Source organism: Sorex fumeus, unplaced genomic scaffold, assembly GCF_029834395.1.
Source record: "Sorex fumeus unplaced genomic scaffold, SorFum_2.1 ptg000019l, whole genome shotgun sequence".
NCBI classification, from domain to species: Eukaryota; Metazoa; Chordata; class Mammalia; order Eulipotyphla; family Soricidae; genus Sorex; species Sorex fumeus.
This window is the reverse complement of record NW_026606076.1, coordinates 40,522,281-40,538,184: the sequence shown is the minus strand read 5'-3', so window position 1 is coordinate 40,538,184 and position 15,904 is coordinate 40,522,281. Positions and strand designations below refer to the sequence as shown.

The window sequence follows — 15,904 nt, the reverse complement described above, 5'->3', positions numbered from 1 at the left end:
GACCATCAGGACTAATTGCTGACTGCCAAACCAGGAGTAAGCCCTGAGCACTGCAGGTGTGGAATAAAATTTAAAAAAACAAAGAAAACGGGGGCGGGGGGATGTCCAAGTAGTAGTGCCTTTGACTAGTGCATTCGACTTTGACCAAGTCGAATTTGGTCCCTATCATCCAATAGGATACTGCCAGGAGTGATCTCTGAGTACAGAGCCAAGAGTCAATACTGCTGGTGGAGACCCCAAACCCAAACCCCAGGAAGGATAAGGCATGACTGGCTGTGGGTGTCTGTCCTCAGCAGAGGGGTCACTGAGTCATTTCTAGAAAGGATCTCCTGCCCGGGATATAGAGAGATAAACCACATCCTTTCCCTTTTCTATTTTTTTTTGTTTTGTTTTTCGCTTTTTGGGTCACACCCAGCGGTGCTCAGGGGTTACTCCTGGCTCTGCACTCTGGAATTACCCCTGGTGGTGCACAGGGGACCCTATGGGATGCTGGGAATCAAACCCGGGAGTCATGCAAAGCAAACACCCTACCCGCTGTGCTATTGCTCCAGCCCCTATTTTTTTTTAATTTTTGAGGGACCACACCTGGCGATGCTCAGGGCTTCCTCCTGGCTCTGTGTTCAGGGGTCACTCCAGGCGGGACTCAAGGGGCACTAGTGTTGGGGATTTGAACCCAGATTGGCTGCTTACAGGGCCTTGCCTGCTCAACTATCTCTGCAGACCCCTTTCTCTACCTTCTGAATCTTGTTTTTTGGGGGTGATGTGTATTTATAGATTGGGTTGGGGGTAGGTAACTGAGGAACACAGAGCCTCACCTTAGAAGGCAAATCCTCTCCCAAACTAGGACTCATATAACTCTTAGGAGAGCAGGAGCCGGAGACACATTTTCGAGGATCTCTAGCATTGCATAGGGTCCCCTGAGCACCACAGGGGTAGCCCCTTAAAAGACTTTTGTTGCGGGCTGGAGAGATAGCACAGCGAGTAGGGCGTTTGCCTTGCACGCGGCTGACCCGAGTTCGATTCTCAGCATCCCATATGGTCCCCAGAGCACCGCCAGGAGTAACTCCTGAGTGCAGAGCCAGGAGTAACCCCTGTGCATCGCCAGGTGACCCAAAAAGAAAAAAAAAAAGACTTTTGTTGGGTCAGAACGATAGTCCAGTGGGGGGGTGTCTGTCTTACACCAACCCAGGTTCAATTCCTGGCATCCCATGGGGTCCCCTGAGCACTGTCAGGAGTAATTCCTGAGTGCAGAGCCAGGAGTCAGACCTGAGCATTACCAGGCATGACAAAAACTTTTGTTTTGGAGTCACGCCCAGCTCTGCTGAAGGCTTACTCCTGGCTCTGTGCTCAGGGATCACCCCCTGGGTGGAAGAGCTTGGGAACTCTGATATGCTGGGGATCGAAACTGGGTGGGCGGCATGCAAGGCAAACACCCTACCTCTGTACTACTATTCCATCCCCAGGAGTCCCAGGTTTGATGCCAGCACTGCCAAGCCCCACCAGGAGTGACCCCAGTTGCCAAGTCAGGAGTAAGCCTTGAGCACTACCAAGTGTGGTCCCAAACCAAAAAATTCAATTAAAAAACAAAAGCTCAGCTTTCCTGAGCTCTCCCTACCGTCCGTTGAGGTGAGGATGGGGTTGGGCCTGCGCTCGGCTGTGGGTCCCGCTGGGGATCAAACGTGAGGTCCTGATGTTCACACACCCAGACTCTAGGTGGCGCTTGCCCCCTTAGATGTCATCAAGCCCCTTCTGCACCACAGGGCCAAGATGCTGCACCTCAAAACTGCTTTTACTGCCAGGATCCTGAGTGGGTGGCCTTGGGGATCACTCATGAACTCCAGCTTGGAAGGCTGGTGCTTAGTCCGCGCCCCCCCTTTTTTTTTTTTTGCTTTTTGGGTCACACCCAGTGGATGCTCAGGGGTTACTCCTGGCTCGGCACTCAGGAATTACTCCAGGCAGTGCTCGGGGAACCCTATGGGATGCCGGGAATCGAACCCAAGTCGGTCTCATGCAAGGCAAACGCCCTCCAGCCCCCCCCTCTCCTGAGGTATGTCTTTTGCAGCATGCCCAAGAGGTCTGCGTATGTGGGAGCTGCTTGGGTACACGTGCCAGGCGAGGCAGACGCTGGATACGAGTTCTCTTCCAGTTGGGAACGCCTCGCGTTTCTCAGGAAAAAGTCCACAGCCCAAGCCCACGCTGAGTGTGGATTCCAGCCTGCCATGGGAGTGAAGGGCGGGGATCCGGGATGGGGGCAACCGAAAAGGGGGTGCAACCCAGGAGGGCAGAGAAGGCAGAGGCAGACACAGGGCTGTGAGGATCCGGAGGTACGCGAGAAAGGAGGAGGCCACAGAGCAGGGGGCTTTACATGGAATGAAGGATGGGAAGGGAGAGAGAACAGGAGGTTAAGGTCCTTGCACCCGAACTTAATCTGCAACACCCCAAAGGGTCCCTGAGCCCTTTCCAGGAGTGATCCCTGTGCACGCAGATAGTAGTAAGCCCTGAACGCTGCCAGCTGTGGCCCAAAAACCATAAGAGAAAAAAAAAAAGCAGGGGCCAGAGAGATAGTACAGTGGGTAGGGCCCTTGCCTTGCACACAGCCGACCTGGGTCCAATCCCCAGCATCCCATAGGGTTCCCCCAGCACCAACAGGAGTAACTGCTGGGTGTGGCCCAAAAAAGAAACAAAACATAGAAAGAGAACAAGAATCCCAAGAGATAAAGAGTGGGTCAGGTGCTTGCATTGCGTGCAGCTGATCTGGGTTCAATCCCAAGCACCTGATGCGGCCATATGGTCCCTGAGCATCACCAGGAGTGACCCCTGAGCACAGAGCCAGGCATCAGTCCTGAGCACCAATGGCCCAAACAAAAACCACAACAAAAAAACACATAAAACAGGTCATTCTGCCCACACAGCCCACCGCCCCCACCACCGCTCTGTGAGCGGAGACCGCCCTTGGCCACTCCCCACAGCCTGCCCGATGCCCACCCCGAGTGGCAGATCTGGTTTGCCCTGGGGGCTGGCTGGAAGGAAAGACAAAAAGCGAGGCATCTTGGGCCGAGCACAGGCGCTGGAGTTTGGTAGTTCTTTATTGGGCAGACACGCACACGCCACTACGCGGATCCCGCTGCACTCCTGCGAGGGGGTCTGGTTCGGGGAAGGGAGGTCGGAGGGGGAGCGGGGAGGGGGGGCGGCCTGGCTCTCCCCTGTAGCACCCCACGCTCTGCAGCATCCTCGGAAGAGTGGGGGGGGGGGTCTCCAGTGTTGCCAGTGCCTACGGGGGCCTCGGACAGCTCCGGCCACCGACTCCCATAGTTCCTGGGCGCCTGCACTGCCCAGCGCCTCGCCTCGCCGTCGCGGGGCTGCCGCCGCCGCTCCTGACTTCCCCCTGCACCCCTCCGTCTCCGCCCTGCAGCCCCTGGCGGGCAAGAAGCCAAGTGTAAGAAAATACTTTAATGATTTCTTTGAAACGGGTTACGAAAGGGCGGGCGGGCGGGCTGCTCGGGGGTCGTTTACAATCCCAGGTTTGAAAATCAAAACGGAAACAACCCCGACTTCCGGCAGGTGGGCGCATGCGCATTACACATGCGCGGGGAGGGCTCAGTAGAAACGCTTATTCCGCTCCTGCCGCTTCTGGAAGACCACGGCGCCCACCACGGCGCACACGATGATGCCCAGCAGCGCGCACAGCAGCAGCAGGAAGACCCGCCACCCGGTCAGGGGCCCGCTGCGGAAGTTCCCCGTCGGGTCATCCACGTTGTCTGCGGGAGAAGAGAGCACGGTGGGGCACCCGGCTCGGCTGGGCCCCCCCCCCCCCTCCGACCCCAGCGGCGCGGGGAGGGGTGGGGGGGGTGTCTTTTGGCCGAGGTTCTCAGGCTGCATCCCTGCCCCCAGAGCCACTGGGCCCGCGGCGGGGGTCTGCAGGCCCGGCCCTGCCCCTGGTCCTAACCAGCGCACACCTACCTGCTGCTGCGGGGCTCCTGGGGGTTCTCGGACCCCACACCTGCCCCTCTGCCCGCTACTGACAGTGGAGCATCAGCTCCCAGGGGGCTGGGGAGTCCCCACCCCTGCTGGAGGCGCCCGGGAGGGCAACCTCTGCAGCTCCCAGTCTAGTCTGGGGAGCCACTGGACCCCGGCCCCAACCCCAGCCCCGCAAGCCGTCTGCCAGGCTGGCCTCTGCCCCCGAACTTGCTTCTCAACTTGACCTTCCTTCTCAACTCTTTACTGAGACAGCCAGTGGCCAGCCACCTAACAGCCTCTCCCAGCTCTGCCCGAGAGCAGGAGGCCCAGCCCCCAGCAGAGATCCACCAATGAGCACTCAGCCCCGCCCTCAGAGGCCCCGCCCACCCCAGCAGAAGCCCGCCCCACACAGCCCAGCGGATGGGCAACCCCTGGGGGAGAACGGGGCTTCCGCTTGGGTTTCTCTGCCTCAGTCACTCTTGAGAGCTTCCAAGCAGGGGCCAGCCCATTGCAGGGCAGTGTGGAAGCTCCAGAACTTCCAACTACGGGTACAAATGCGTCAATGAGCCTGTAAACCAGTTAGTCCCTTCCTTGCCGGCCAGCTGGGCTGTGAGGCAGCTAGCAAACCCTTCCTGGAAGTGGGCAACAGGAGGCCTGGCCTGGATCCACTCAGACACCCTCAGAAGCCACCGAGGGGCACTTCTATGCTTTAGAGATGGTCAATTTTTGAGGGGGGAGCATCTGATCATCTTGCTGAAGAGGGGGTGGTAGGCCCAGTACGTTTGGGGACCTCTCTAGGGAACTTCTGCATGGACACCGCCAAATGTTTAAAAAAGCAATCGGGGTCTTCACTGAAGCCCATCACAACAAAGGCTCCCTCTGGCTTGCACTGGCCCACCTAACAGATGCCATAGGGTCCCCCAGCTGTCCCACTTGTGTCCACTGCTTAGTGGACCCAGAAGCACAACACTGGGATTCTAGGCAGGGCTTCCTGTGTCCAAACAGAACCTGGCACTTGGTTCTGTTGGCCCTCACCCAGCAGTGCTCAGGGCTGACTCCTGGCTCTGTGCTTAGGGATCGAACCCGGGTCAACTGCGTACAAGGCCAGTGCCTTTTAGCTGTGCTCTCTGCGCCACCTGAGCTGAGCGGCTAGGCTCCTGGGGAATCCCGGGGCGCTCTTCAGACAGCCCAGGACATCTCCTCCTGGGCCAGGCTGCAGTCCAGATGTCTCCGGGCGTGGCCCCCATCGCCATGTACCTTTGGGTGACTTGAGGAAGCTGACGCTGGGCTCGATCTTAGTCCAGTCGATGCTGTCCTCGTCGGGCGTGTGCTCCACCATCAGTTGGAACAGCTTCACCGAGATGAGGTCGTGATTGTCTGTGGGCCAAGAGGTTGCTTGTGAGGGGCCCACTCCAGAGGGGAGACAACCCCCACCCCCAGCCATCTCCAGGTACCCCCACATACATCCCGCAGGTTGTTTCACCAAGGCCAAACAACGTCTTGAGCTCAGGCTCTTGGGAGGAAGGAGGATGAGGGGAAAGAGAGAAAGGGGGTGGCAGGCAAAGCCCCTGGGCTAAACTCCTAGGTCTGCACCCTCTCTCAGGCTGCTTTCCCTCCCACACACACAGGTCCTGAAGCAAGGGGGATATGAGGCAGGTGGGCAGGGGGTCCCTGGCAGTGAGTTCTTGGGAAGTAGTAAAACAGGAGGGAGTTAAGCTCCTGTCACAAGCCCTGTCACTGTCACTGCCCTCCCATTGTTCACCGATTTGCTCAAGCGGGCCCAGTAACGTCTCCATTGTGAGACTTGTTGTTACTGTGTCTGGCATATCCAATATGTCACGGGGAGCTTGCTGGGCTCTGCCATGCGGGCGAGATACTCTCGGTAGCTTGCCAGGCTCTCCGAGAGGGGAGGAGGAATCACAAGCCCTAAAGCTTCTAAAATCATTATGGATAGATCCACTTAAGTGGACGAAGAAACTGAGGCCTGATGGGCCAGGACAATAGTGCAGTGGGGAGGGTGCTTTCCTTGTATGCAGCCAACCCGGATTTAATCCCCAGCATCCCATAGGGTACTCCGAGCCCCTTCAGGAGTGACCCCTGAGCCTGGAGCCAGGAGTCAGCCTTGGGAACTGCCAGTAGTGGCCCCCCAAACAACAACAAAAAAGCTTAAAACTCCCAGCCAGGGGGCCCCAGTGCCCCGTGGTCAGGAAGGAATTTCTGGACAGGGGCCGGGTCACCCGAAGGCTTACACAGGGTCTAATCACCCTCAGTGGGCAGCGGACACCGGAAATAAAAGAAGCCAGTACAAAGGGGTGTGTCTGAGCCCACTGGGGAGGCGCCTGTCTTTGCGGGCCCTGGGACCCCTAGAACTGGGGATGGAGAGGCAGGAAAGGCCAGCTGGAAGCAAGGAACAGGGAGGGGGAGGGCGCCCCGTGTCCTAGCTCAGCACCCAGCTCCCCACTGACCCGACAGGTCTCCGGTGCCAGCAGAGGCTCCGAAATAATAGCCGGTGGGCAGGCGCACCCCAGTGACGTCGAAGCAGTTCTTCCACTGGTTCTTGTCCTCCAGGTCAGTCATCACCTGGGCCCAGGGCAGCGCATCAGACACTAGGAGCGGAACTGGCCACGCCCCCCAGAACACCCTCTATCCATTGCGTTATCCCACCCCACTCCTACACACCAGGCTCTACCCACCTCGCCCAGGCCCCGCCCACAAACCACACTAGGCCCCGCCCACCTGTGGTCTATCCCGGGCCACGCCCCCCCCCACCCTGCCCAGCGCAGCCCAGCCTAGCCCAGCGGGTCCCACCAAGCATCCCTGCCCCGGGGTGTTCCCTCTCTGCGCGCCAACTCACCGTCAGGCGACCCCGCGAGTAGCGCACGGCCAAGAAGGTGTCATGCTCGCGGTTGCGGAAGTCTGCTGTGCAGCCAGCCAGCTCGGTGGCGCGGCCATCCCGGCTGTGCTCGTAGGACAGCGAGCCGTTGTTCACCATGCCCGAAATGTAGGGGAACACGCGCTGGGGCGAGCGAGACACCGTGAGTCGGCGGGAACAGGCACGGGGCGCCCCCCTCCAGTCCCCCCCCCCCACCTCCTCCGTGCCTGGGGTCAGGAGCGTACCTCGGTGGTCTCATCATTGGGGTATGTGTCCAGGAAGATGGCCAGGCCGTGGAAGTTGTCTTTGCTCCCAAACACGGGCCCTGGGGCAGGACATCACGGGGTAAGGGGGAGGGGGTTTCGTCATGAGGGCGATGAGGGTGCTGTGAGGGGTTAGAGGGGGCCCTGCCAGCAGCAGGGAGACCTCCCAAATGGAGTGAGTGGGTGACTGGCCCTTCTGCCCTCCCACACACACACACTATGAAAACCCGCTATCAACGCTGACCCAAATGTGTACCCAGGGCAAGCCTGCTTCAGAAGGACAGAAAGGGAGGGGGGAACACATATTGGGGGTCAAGCCCGGGGGTCTTGCGCTTGCTGTGTGCATTCTCCCCCCAGCTGCCTTCCTGGCTAGAGGTGAAACTTACTGACCTTTGAGCCTCTACTGGGGCCTGGGGAGCACATCTTCCTCCACTGTGCTTATTCATTTCTTAACTGTGCCACTTGTTTAAGTAAAACAGATTTTATGTGAAGGTGTTTGAAGGTGAGGAGGAAGGAGAAGTGAGAGGCAGTAATATGCTCAAGAGAGAGCGCGGGCTCCCCAGAGGGCAGAGAGACCCCTCCACAGACCCCAGTGTCAGCTATGGAAGCAGGAACGTCCCCATCCCCAGAGGGAGATGCGGGCACCACATGTGCTCGGCCACGTGGGCACGAGCAGCACATGGGCTTGGGCAGCATAAGTGCAGTGCCAACTGTGCATTTTTTTTTTAATTTTCTTATAGATTTTTTGGTTTTTGGGTCATACCAGCGATGTTTAGGGGTTACTCCTGGCTTTGCACTCAGGGATCACTCCTGGCAGTGCTTGGGGGACCCTATGGGATGCCGGGGATCGAACCCGGGTTGGCCTTGTGCAAGGCAAATGCCCTCACCACTGTGCTATTGCTCCGGCCCCAATTGTGCCTTTTTTAAACAATCAGGTCAGACAATTCAATGCTTAGGTCCCATGAGGTGAAGCTTCTCGGGCAGGTGGGGTACCAGGCCACACCTGAGGCACCTCCCCCAAACTGGTTTTGCCTTTTTTTTTTCCTTTTCGCTCTTTTTGAGGTCACACCTGGCAATGCTCACAAGTTACTCCTGGCTCTGCACTCAGGATCACTCTGGCAGTGTTTGAGGGACCCTATGGGATGCTGGGGATCGAATTCAGGTCAGCTGCGTGCAAGGCAAACACCCGCCCCACTGTGCTATCACTCGGGCCACTGGTTTTGCACTGGTTTAATTATTTTTTACTGAGGTAGAGCTACAGCACAGTGGGGAGGGTACTTGCCTTTCAGGCAGACCTGGGTTCAATCCCCAGTACTCCGCACGGTCCCCCAAGCCCTGCCAGGAATGATCCCTGAGCACAAAGCCAGAAATTAGCCCTGAGCACTGAAGGAAGTGGCCCCAAAACTTTGTTTTTGGTTTTTTTTTGGTTTTTGGGTCACACCCGGCGATGCTCAGGGGTTCCAATGGGATGCTGGGAATTGAACCCAGGTCAGCCGTGTGCTGTGCTATGGCTCCAGCCCCAAGACTTTAAAAAAAAAAGTGGGGGGAGATGACAGAAGCAGCAGACAGGAGCATCCCTGGCAACACCCATCCACCCACCCAGCACCAGCTGGTCACAGGTGTGTGTGTGTGTGTGTGTGTGTGTGTGTGTGTGTGTCCCTGCCACACACACACACCTCCTACCTGGCACCAGGCGGTCACGTGTGTACCAAAGGGCGATGCCATCCCCATGCAGGTTCTTTTTGCCTGTGCCGTGGACCTTGAAGTGCACGTGCATCTCCCAATCCTTGAGGAAGCAGGGCTGCAGAAGACAGGGGGACACGGGGCTCAGAATCCCCCACCAGCCCACGCCTTGTCCCCACGGCTGGGCAGCATGGGGCCCTGGGGGGAGGGGGAGCAGTGATCACAGAACCCCCTCCCCCGCCTTCCAGGCAGGGAGGAGGCTAGGGGTCACCAGGCAACCTTCTCCACCACCCCCACCATCCTCCGGGCTGGGAGCAGGAGTGCGGTGTCATGACCTCACCGGGCCACAGCCATTTATCAGAGACACACCTGTCTGTCTGTCTGCTGGGGTTTCTTTTGGCTTTAGGACAACTCCTGGCTCAGTGCTCAGGGATTACTCTCGGAGGACCATGTGAGGCACCGGGAATAGAACCCAGGTCGGTTGCTTGCGAGGCAAACCCGCTGCCCGCTGTACTTATCACTCCAGCCCAGAAGACACACTTCCTGGGGTCCGTGGAGATAGTAGGGCAGGGAAGGTGCCAGCCCACCTGGGTTGGATCCTTGGCACTGAACCAGCCCGCCCCAGGAACGATGGCTGGCGCTCAGACTTTGAATGTGGGAGCCCACGGGTTGAAAGTTGGCACCACGTGGTCAGTCCCCCCCGCCCCCGGGCTCCACCAGGAAGGACTCTTGTGGGGGGATTCACTGCACCAGGAGTCACCCCTGAGCAATGCCAGGTGTAGCCCCCAACCCCAAAACATCCCCAATTAGCAAAGATAAAGAAAAGCCAGGAGAGGTGGCGCTGAGACAGCGCCTGCACCAGGTGGCGCCACGGTGATTCTCAGTCTGACCCAGTTTATCACAAGGGTGCACCTCTGCCCTCACTTAGCCACACAAAAACAACAGCAGGGGGGCGGGGGTGGGGGCAGTCAGGAAACAGAATGGGGGGCGAGAGCACAGCGGGGAGGGCTCTTGCCTTGCCCACAGCCCACCTGGGTTCAAGCCTCGGCATCCTCTAGGATTCCAGAAGCACCGCCAGCAGTGCTCCCTGAGTCAGGAGTCAGTCAGCCCTGAGCACCGCCGAGCGTGGCCCCAAAACCCAAAAGAGCCTATGCTCATCAGACCTGCGAGCTTTCTCTGCCTCACCCTTTCTTTTTGCAGGGACTGGGGCCGGAAGTCAGGACCTCACGCAGCAAGGGGGGGGGCGCGCTGGGAGGGGGTCCTCCTACTGAGTCCCCCCACCTTCTCAGATATTTAAAACTGACAACTTTTGGGGCTGGAGCAATAGCACAGCGGGTAAGGCGTCTGCCTTGCACGTGACCGACCCGGGTTCAATTCCCAGCATCCCATATGGTCCCCTGAGCACCGCCAGGGGTAATTCCTGAGTGCAGAGCCAGGAGTAACCCCTGAGCATCGCCGGGTGTGACCCAAAAAGCAAAATAAATAAATAAAATTTTTTAAAAAAATTCATTAAAAAAAAACTGACAAGTTTTGATTCTGTCCATTTAGGGGGCGGAGGTGGGGTGGGCGGTTTTTGAGCCACATCTGGCGATGCTCAGAACTTACTCCTAAGGCTGAGTGTAGGTTAGGGACACACATGATAGCACAGCAGGGAGGGCGTTTGCCTTGCACGAGGCCAACCCGGGTTCGATTCACGGCATCCCATAGGGTCCCCCGAACACGGCCAGGAGTGATTCCTGAGTGCAGAGCATATATGATAACCTTTCATATCTGTCAGAGCATAATACCCAGAAGGGGGTGGTCAACAGACAGACAGACAGACAGAAGTGCTTGCCATAGAGGCAGGCGGGAGCAGGAGTGGGGGATGGGCAGAGTGGCAGGAGGGAGACTGGGACACTGATGGTGGGAAATGTACCCTGGTGAAGGGACAGGTACTAGAGCATCCTATGACTGAAACCCAAGCACAAACAACTGTGTAACTGTGTATCTCACGATGATTCAATTTTAAAAACCTTTCTTTACAATAAAAAAAAAATGAAAAACTAACAAAGAAAGTACTTCCTTCCCCAGGGCTCTGCACTCTGGGCTCACTCTTGGCAGTGCTCAGGGGACCCTCTGGGGTGCCGGGGATGGAACCCAGGTTGGCCGCGTGCAAGAAAAGCACCCTCCCGCTGGGTTAGTCTCGGGCCCTGAGGAAGGGCAGAGCAGGTTGGGGCTCCCAGTGTTTGCAGCCAGGGTGCCTCTCCCAGGGGAGCAAAAGGAGGGGACGGAAACCGAGCAAAGTCCAGACAGCACCGCGTGCCAGGGAGCATACCAGGGAGCGTGCCAGGCAGCTGCTGCCCGGGGCTGGCGTGCGTGCTCCGTTTCTGGTTTCTCTGAGCGGGCCACACCCGGCGGTGCCCAGGGCTTACCTCTGGCTCTGTGCTCAGGGGTCACTCCTGGCCAGCTCGGAGGACCCTAAGGGATAACTGGGAATCGAACCCGGGCCAGCTGCCTGCAAGGGGAGCACCTCCCCACGCTGCCCTCTCCCTCCAGCCCCTGCAACACCTGAGCGCCACCAGGTGTGACTCCAAACCCTACCCAGCAAGTTCCTCCCTGGCTCTGCGGAAGAGGGCGTCCTCAGGAGCCACAGAGCGGGAAATTCTGGGAGTTCCGTGATGGAGTAAAAGGAAGCCTAGCCTGGAGGGACAGGATTGGAGGGGTGGGGGGGGCAAGAAAATAAAACTAAAAAGGGGGATGTGTCAAAGGCCAGTTGGGACAGTGGACAGGGCGCATGCGTGGCTGCATCCCGGGCACCACACAGAACCGCCCCCTCCCACACGCTCCCTGGAGGTCCCAGCACTGCTTAGAAGCCCATGCAGTGCTGGGGTTCAAACCAGGGCCTCCCGCATGTAAAGCACATCTCCCGCCCCTGTGCATCTCCCCACCCATTACTGGGGTGGCCTAGGAATCCCCTAGGCACCCCAGAACAGAGCTTCACAGCAAACTGCCGACCCAGGTGGTGGAAAATCACTGGCTGGGGGACTGGGGGGGTGGCAGGGTCTCCTGAGCACAGCTAAAAAGGAGAGGGAGAAAGGAAGGGGGAGGGGCTGGAGCGACAGCACAGCGGGGAGGGCGTTTGCCTTGCACACGGCCAACCCGGGTTCGATTCCCAGCATCCCATAGGGTTCCCTGAACAGTGCCAGGAGTAACTCCTGAGTGCAGAGCCAGGAGGAACCCCTGTGCATCGCCAGGGAGAGGGAAGAGGGAGGAGAGGAGGAAAAGAGGGAAGAGAGGGAAAGAAGGGGAGAAGAACAAAGGGGAGAGAATGAACAAACACACGAACGAACACACACGAACACACACACACACACACACACACACACACACACACACACACACCCTTTCTGGCCAGCAGGGAGGACGTTTGCCTTGCACGTGGCCAACCTGGGTACCCCACAGGGTTCCCCCAAAGCCCCACCAGGAGTGATCCCAGAGCACAGAGCCAGGAGTAATGTCCTGGTGTGTGTGTGTGTGTTTTCACACTTGGTTGAGCATGGAGGCTACTCCCAGCGGGAAGGAAGAAGAGAGGAGGGGAAAGGGGAGAAGGGAGGGAGGGAGAAGGGAAGGGCAGGGGCAGAGGCAGGGAGAGCAGGGCTGAGCAGCCTCCCGCCTGGTAAGGGCTCCCAGAACCTACCCAGGATGGGACCTTGTTCTGCCCCAGGCCCACCCTTCCCCCTTCCCTGACCTGGACCCCCTCATCCGCAGCTGTCTGAGAGTAGCTAGCTGGGTACTGCCCACACCCGAGCCCACGGCCTCCAGAGCAAAGGTTACCCAAGCAAAACCGGCATCCCCCCCTTGCCAATGGGGAGTCGCTCTCAAAGACGGGGGTGGCCAGAGAGACAGGACACGGGGAGGGCGTTTACCTTGCACATGGCCAAGCTGGGTTTTGATCCTGGCACCCTACATAGGCCCCCCCAGCCCCATCAGGAGTGATCCCAGAGCGCAGAGCCAGGACTCAGCCCTGAGTACTGCCAGGTGTGTCCCGCCTCCCACAAAAAAAAAAAAAATCAGAACTGTCCACAGTATCCCCCGCCCGTCACGGTGACACCCCCCCCCACAGCTGTCCACCTATGTGCCTCCCCACCCCACACCCCATGGGTCCTATTGAAAGTGAGGCCCTGCAAAAATTCCTCATGGCCATCTCCTTGAAACAGCCGATTTGAGCAAATTCCAAATGTATCTTTAGGGTTTGGGGGGGCCCTACTAGGGGCCCACTGCTTAGAGGCCCAAGCGCACCTCCCGCCCCTGTGCATCTCCCCAGCCCCTGACAGCTAATCCCAGTGAGTCCCACCCAGAGCAAAAGACCTGGGTCAAGATTTCGGGGGGTGGGTATCCTTTTTATGTTGCTTGTTTAGGTTTGGGGTTTTTTGGACTGATGAGGTGTCAGGAATTGAACCTGGGTCCAGCACATGAAAGGCAAACACCCTCCTCACTGTACTAGCTCCCCAGCCTCTGTAGTTGGGGGGGGGGGTTGGGGGTGTGTGTGTGTGTGTGTGGTGTTAGGAGTCATCTTTAGCTGTGCCTGGAGGCTAGTTTGGGGGTGGTGTGTGTGTGTGTGTGTGTGTGTGTGTGATAGGAGCCACCCTTAGCTGTGCCTGGAGGCTACTCCCAGCTCAGTGCTCAGTGCCCTGGGGTTGCTCTCAGGAATCATTCGAATCTAGAGATGGCACCCTGGGTCTCTGCATGCAAAGCCTGTGCTTAGCACGATCAGCCACCTCTCTGGGCCCCCCCTGAAAGCCCCCTTTCTCCCCCTTATTCCTTTAGGGTGTTCAATGCAGGCTCCACCTAAGTCCGTGAGGTTTTCCGTTTGGCAGTACTCAGGGAGCACCCCTGGTGGTGCTCAGAGAGCCCGACGGGTGCAGGGCTCGGCCCCCGTGCCAGGCAAGCGCCCTGCCCGCTGTGCTTATCAGTCGGGGGCCCCCCACCCTGGCGCGGCGACGCTTCGTGCCTCTGCATCCCACTGCCAGCCAGCCAGCCAGCCCCAGCCACGGGGGTGGACCAGACTCGCTCCCGCGGCTCTGGAAGGACGGAGGGGCCGGTCCCCGCGCGCTCCCGCCCCTCCGTCCCCCGCGGCCGGCAAGTGGGGGGTGGGGGGTGGGGGGCGTGCCCGCCAGCGCTCACCTGGCGATTCCAGATCGAGCCCTCCTTGCTGCGCTCGTCGGGGGTCAGCCGCACGTACTGGCTCGTGAGCATCGTGCTGCCCTGGAAGTCCCATAGGGGCATGGCGCTGGAGCCGACCCCTGCGGGCGGACACGGACGCGGACGCGGGCGTGGGTGCCGAGCGCGGACACGGCTCCCGGGAGAGGGGACCCCGCCCTCGCCCCCAAATTTAAAAAATAATAATAACAATTAAAAGCCCACCCCTCTCGCTTTCCCCACCCCGCGCCCCGGGCCTCACCTTGGTAGGGCTTGATGAGCGAGTGCTCCCGCTTGAGGTGTTCGCTGTTGCCGTCGGTTATGTCTGCAGCCACCGGCCCCAGCGACAGGAGAAACAGCAGCAGCAGAGATGGAACGGGGCCAGGGCCGGGGCCGGGAAGCCCAGGCTTCCCCGGGCACCGCCGGCCCCAGCCCCAGCGCCAAATCCAGCCTCCAGCCGCCATTCTCTGGTCTGCACGAGCACTTCCGGCCGGGCACTTCCGCCTTCCGGGTGTCCCCTCGAATGGCCTCCGGCCGGAAACCCATCACCGCCAGGGCCACCGGGGCGTTCAACAACTCAACTTCGCCGCCGCAGGGGGCGGTGTCCTCATTTCCCAAGCAGCCCCCCCACCCGTCCATGCTTGCTTAACTGCCTTTCCCTCTCCTCGGAGGCTCCGAGGCACCCCGACGGTCAGCCGCGGCCACCGGTTCTTAGGAGCGACAGGGTGGTCCGCCAATCGCGGAACAGCACGTTAGGCTTGTGAGCCAATGAAAAGTTGAGGGGGCGGGACAGAGCGAGGGGCGGCCCGCGGCGCGAGGCATTCTGGGACTTATAGTTTGGCAGTGGCGCGTCGTCTGGAAAGATCTGGCAAAGCCTGCAAAGCCCCTGGAGCCGTCGTCCGCCTGTCGTCCGCCGCGGGTCTGGAGCAGCCTTTACCACCCCCGGGAAGACCAAGAAGCTCATCCTCGAAGGCGGCGAGCCGAATTCCACCCCCCGCGCCGCCTCGGCCTCCTCGCCCGGACTCCGAACCTCTAGCCCGGCAACTCCCACGCCTGGAGGGGCCGCTTCGTCTGGAGCGTGCAAGACTCGCATTTTAGAGCAGGAGGAGCAAGCCCCGGACCCCGGGCGGGGGTCCCCCCGTGAAGGTGGGGACCCAATCGGGGACGTCACGCCCCTGGAGAGATCCGGGAAAGCGCTTTGTCGGATTAGAGGTGGAAAGCGGCAGCCGAGCTCCCGTTTTTTTTTTTCTTTTTTTTATTTTTTCCCCCTCTCTGCTTTTTTCGGTGTCAGTCGTGATTTAACGACAGGTCCTTGCAAACCAGGACACTTCGCGGCCACATTTAGAAATCGGATTTTCTGGTTTCTCAGCAAAACTGAGACAGATCTCGGCACACTTGGCCCCCCGCGGTTGCTTCTTCTGCCTTGTCTTTTGAATGAATGACAGGGGCGCTGGCGGGTGGGGATCCCGGGGGATCTGTCCTTTCGCTGAGTGCGGTTTATTTTTCTGTTTGGGGGCCACAGCCAGCAGTGCTCAGAGCTCTGTGTTCAGGGTTCCCTCCTGGCAGGGTTCGCTGGACCATCAAACCCAGACCGGCTGCTGCCTCGTGGACCTAGTGGAATGAATGAACTTCTGCGGGATTAGATACTGAGATATCTTTTTAGAGATCACTCCTGGCAGGGCTCAGAGAACCCTAAGGGATGCCAGAGATCAAGTGCTTCCCTGCTGTATTAGCTTTGTAGCCCCTGATTATACTGTTGTTTTTTTTTTCTTTTTTGGCGGGGTGGGAAAACGTGGCGATATAGCCAGTGATGTTCAGAGGTTACTCGTGACTCAATACTCAGGAATCACTCCTGGCGGTGCTCAGGGGACCATATGGGATACTGGGTCAGCTGCGTTCAAAACAAACACCCTACCCACCGTAGCTATAGTATCGCCTCTGCGCCATACGT

At 59.0% G+C, this 15,904-nt stretch overlaps 1 protein-coding gene across 1 annotated transcript; it reads right to left on the bottom strand.

Moving 5' to 3' along the window:
- Window positions 1-3,183: 3,183 nt before the first annotated feature.
- On the bottom strand, window positions 3,184-14,544 carry LMAN2 (lectin, mannose binding 2). Its single transcript, XM_056113055.1, has 8 exons — window positions 14,216-14,544; window positions 13,939-14,057; window positions 8,776-8,893; window positions 7,075-7,154; window positions 6,812-6,973; window positions 6,423-6,537; window positions 5,215-5,334; window positions 3,184-3,758 (listed from the first exon to the last, which is right to left on the bottom strand). The coding sequence occupies exons 1-8, from the start codon at window positions 14,415-14,417 to the stop codon at window positions 3,598-3,600; spliced, it is 1,077 nt and encodes a 358-aa protein (XP_055969030.1). The 5' UTR covers window positions 14,418-14,544; the 3' UTR covers window positions 3,184-3,597.
- Window positions 14,545-15,904: the final 1,360 nt, after the last annotated feature.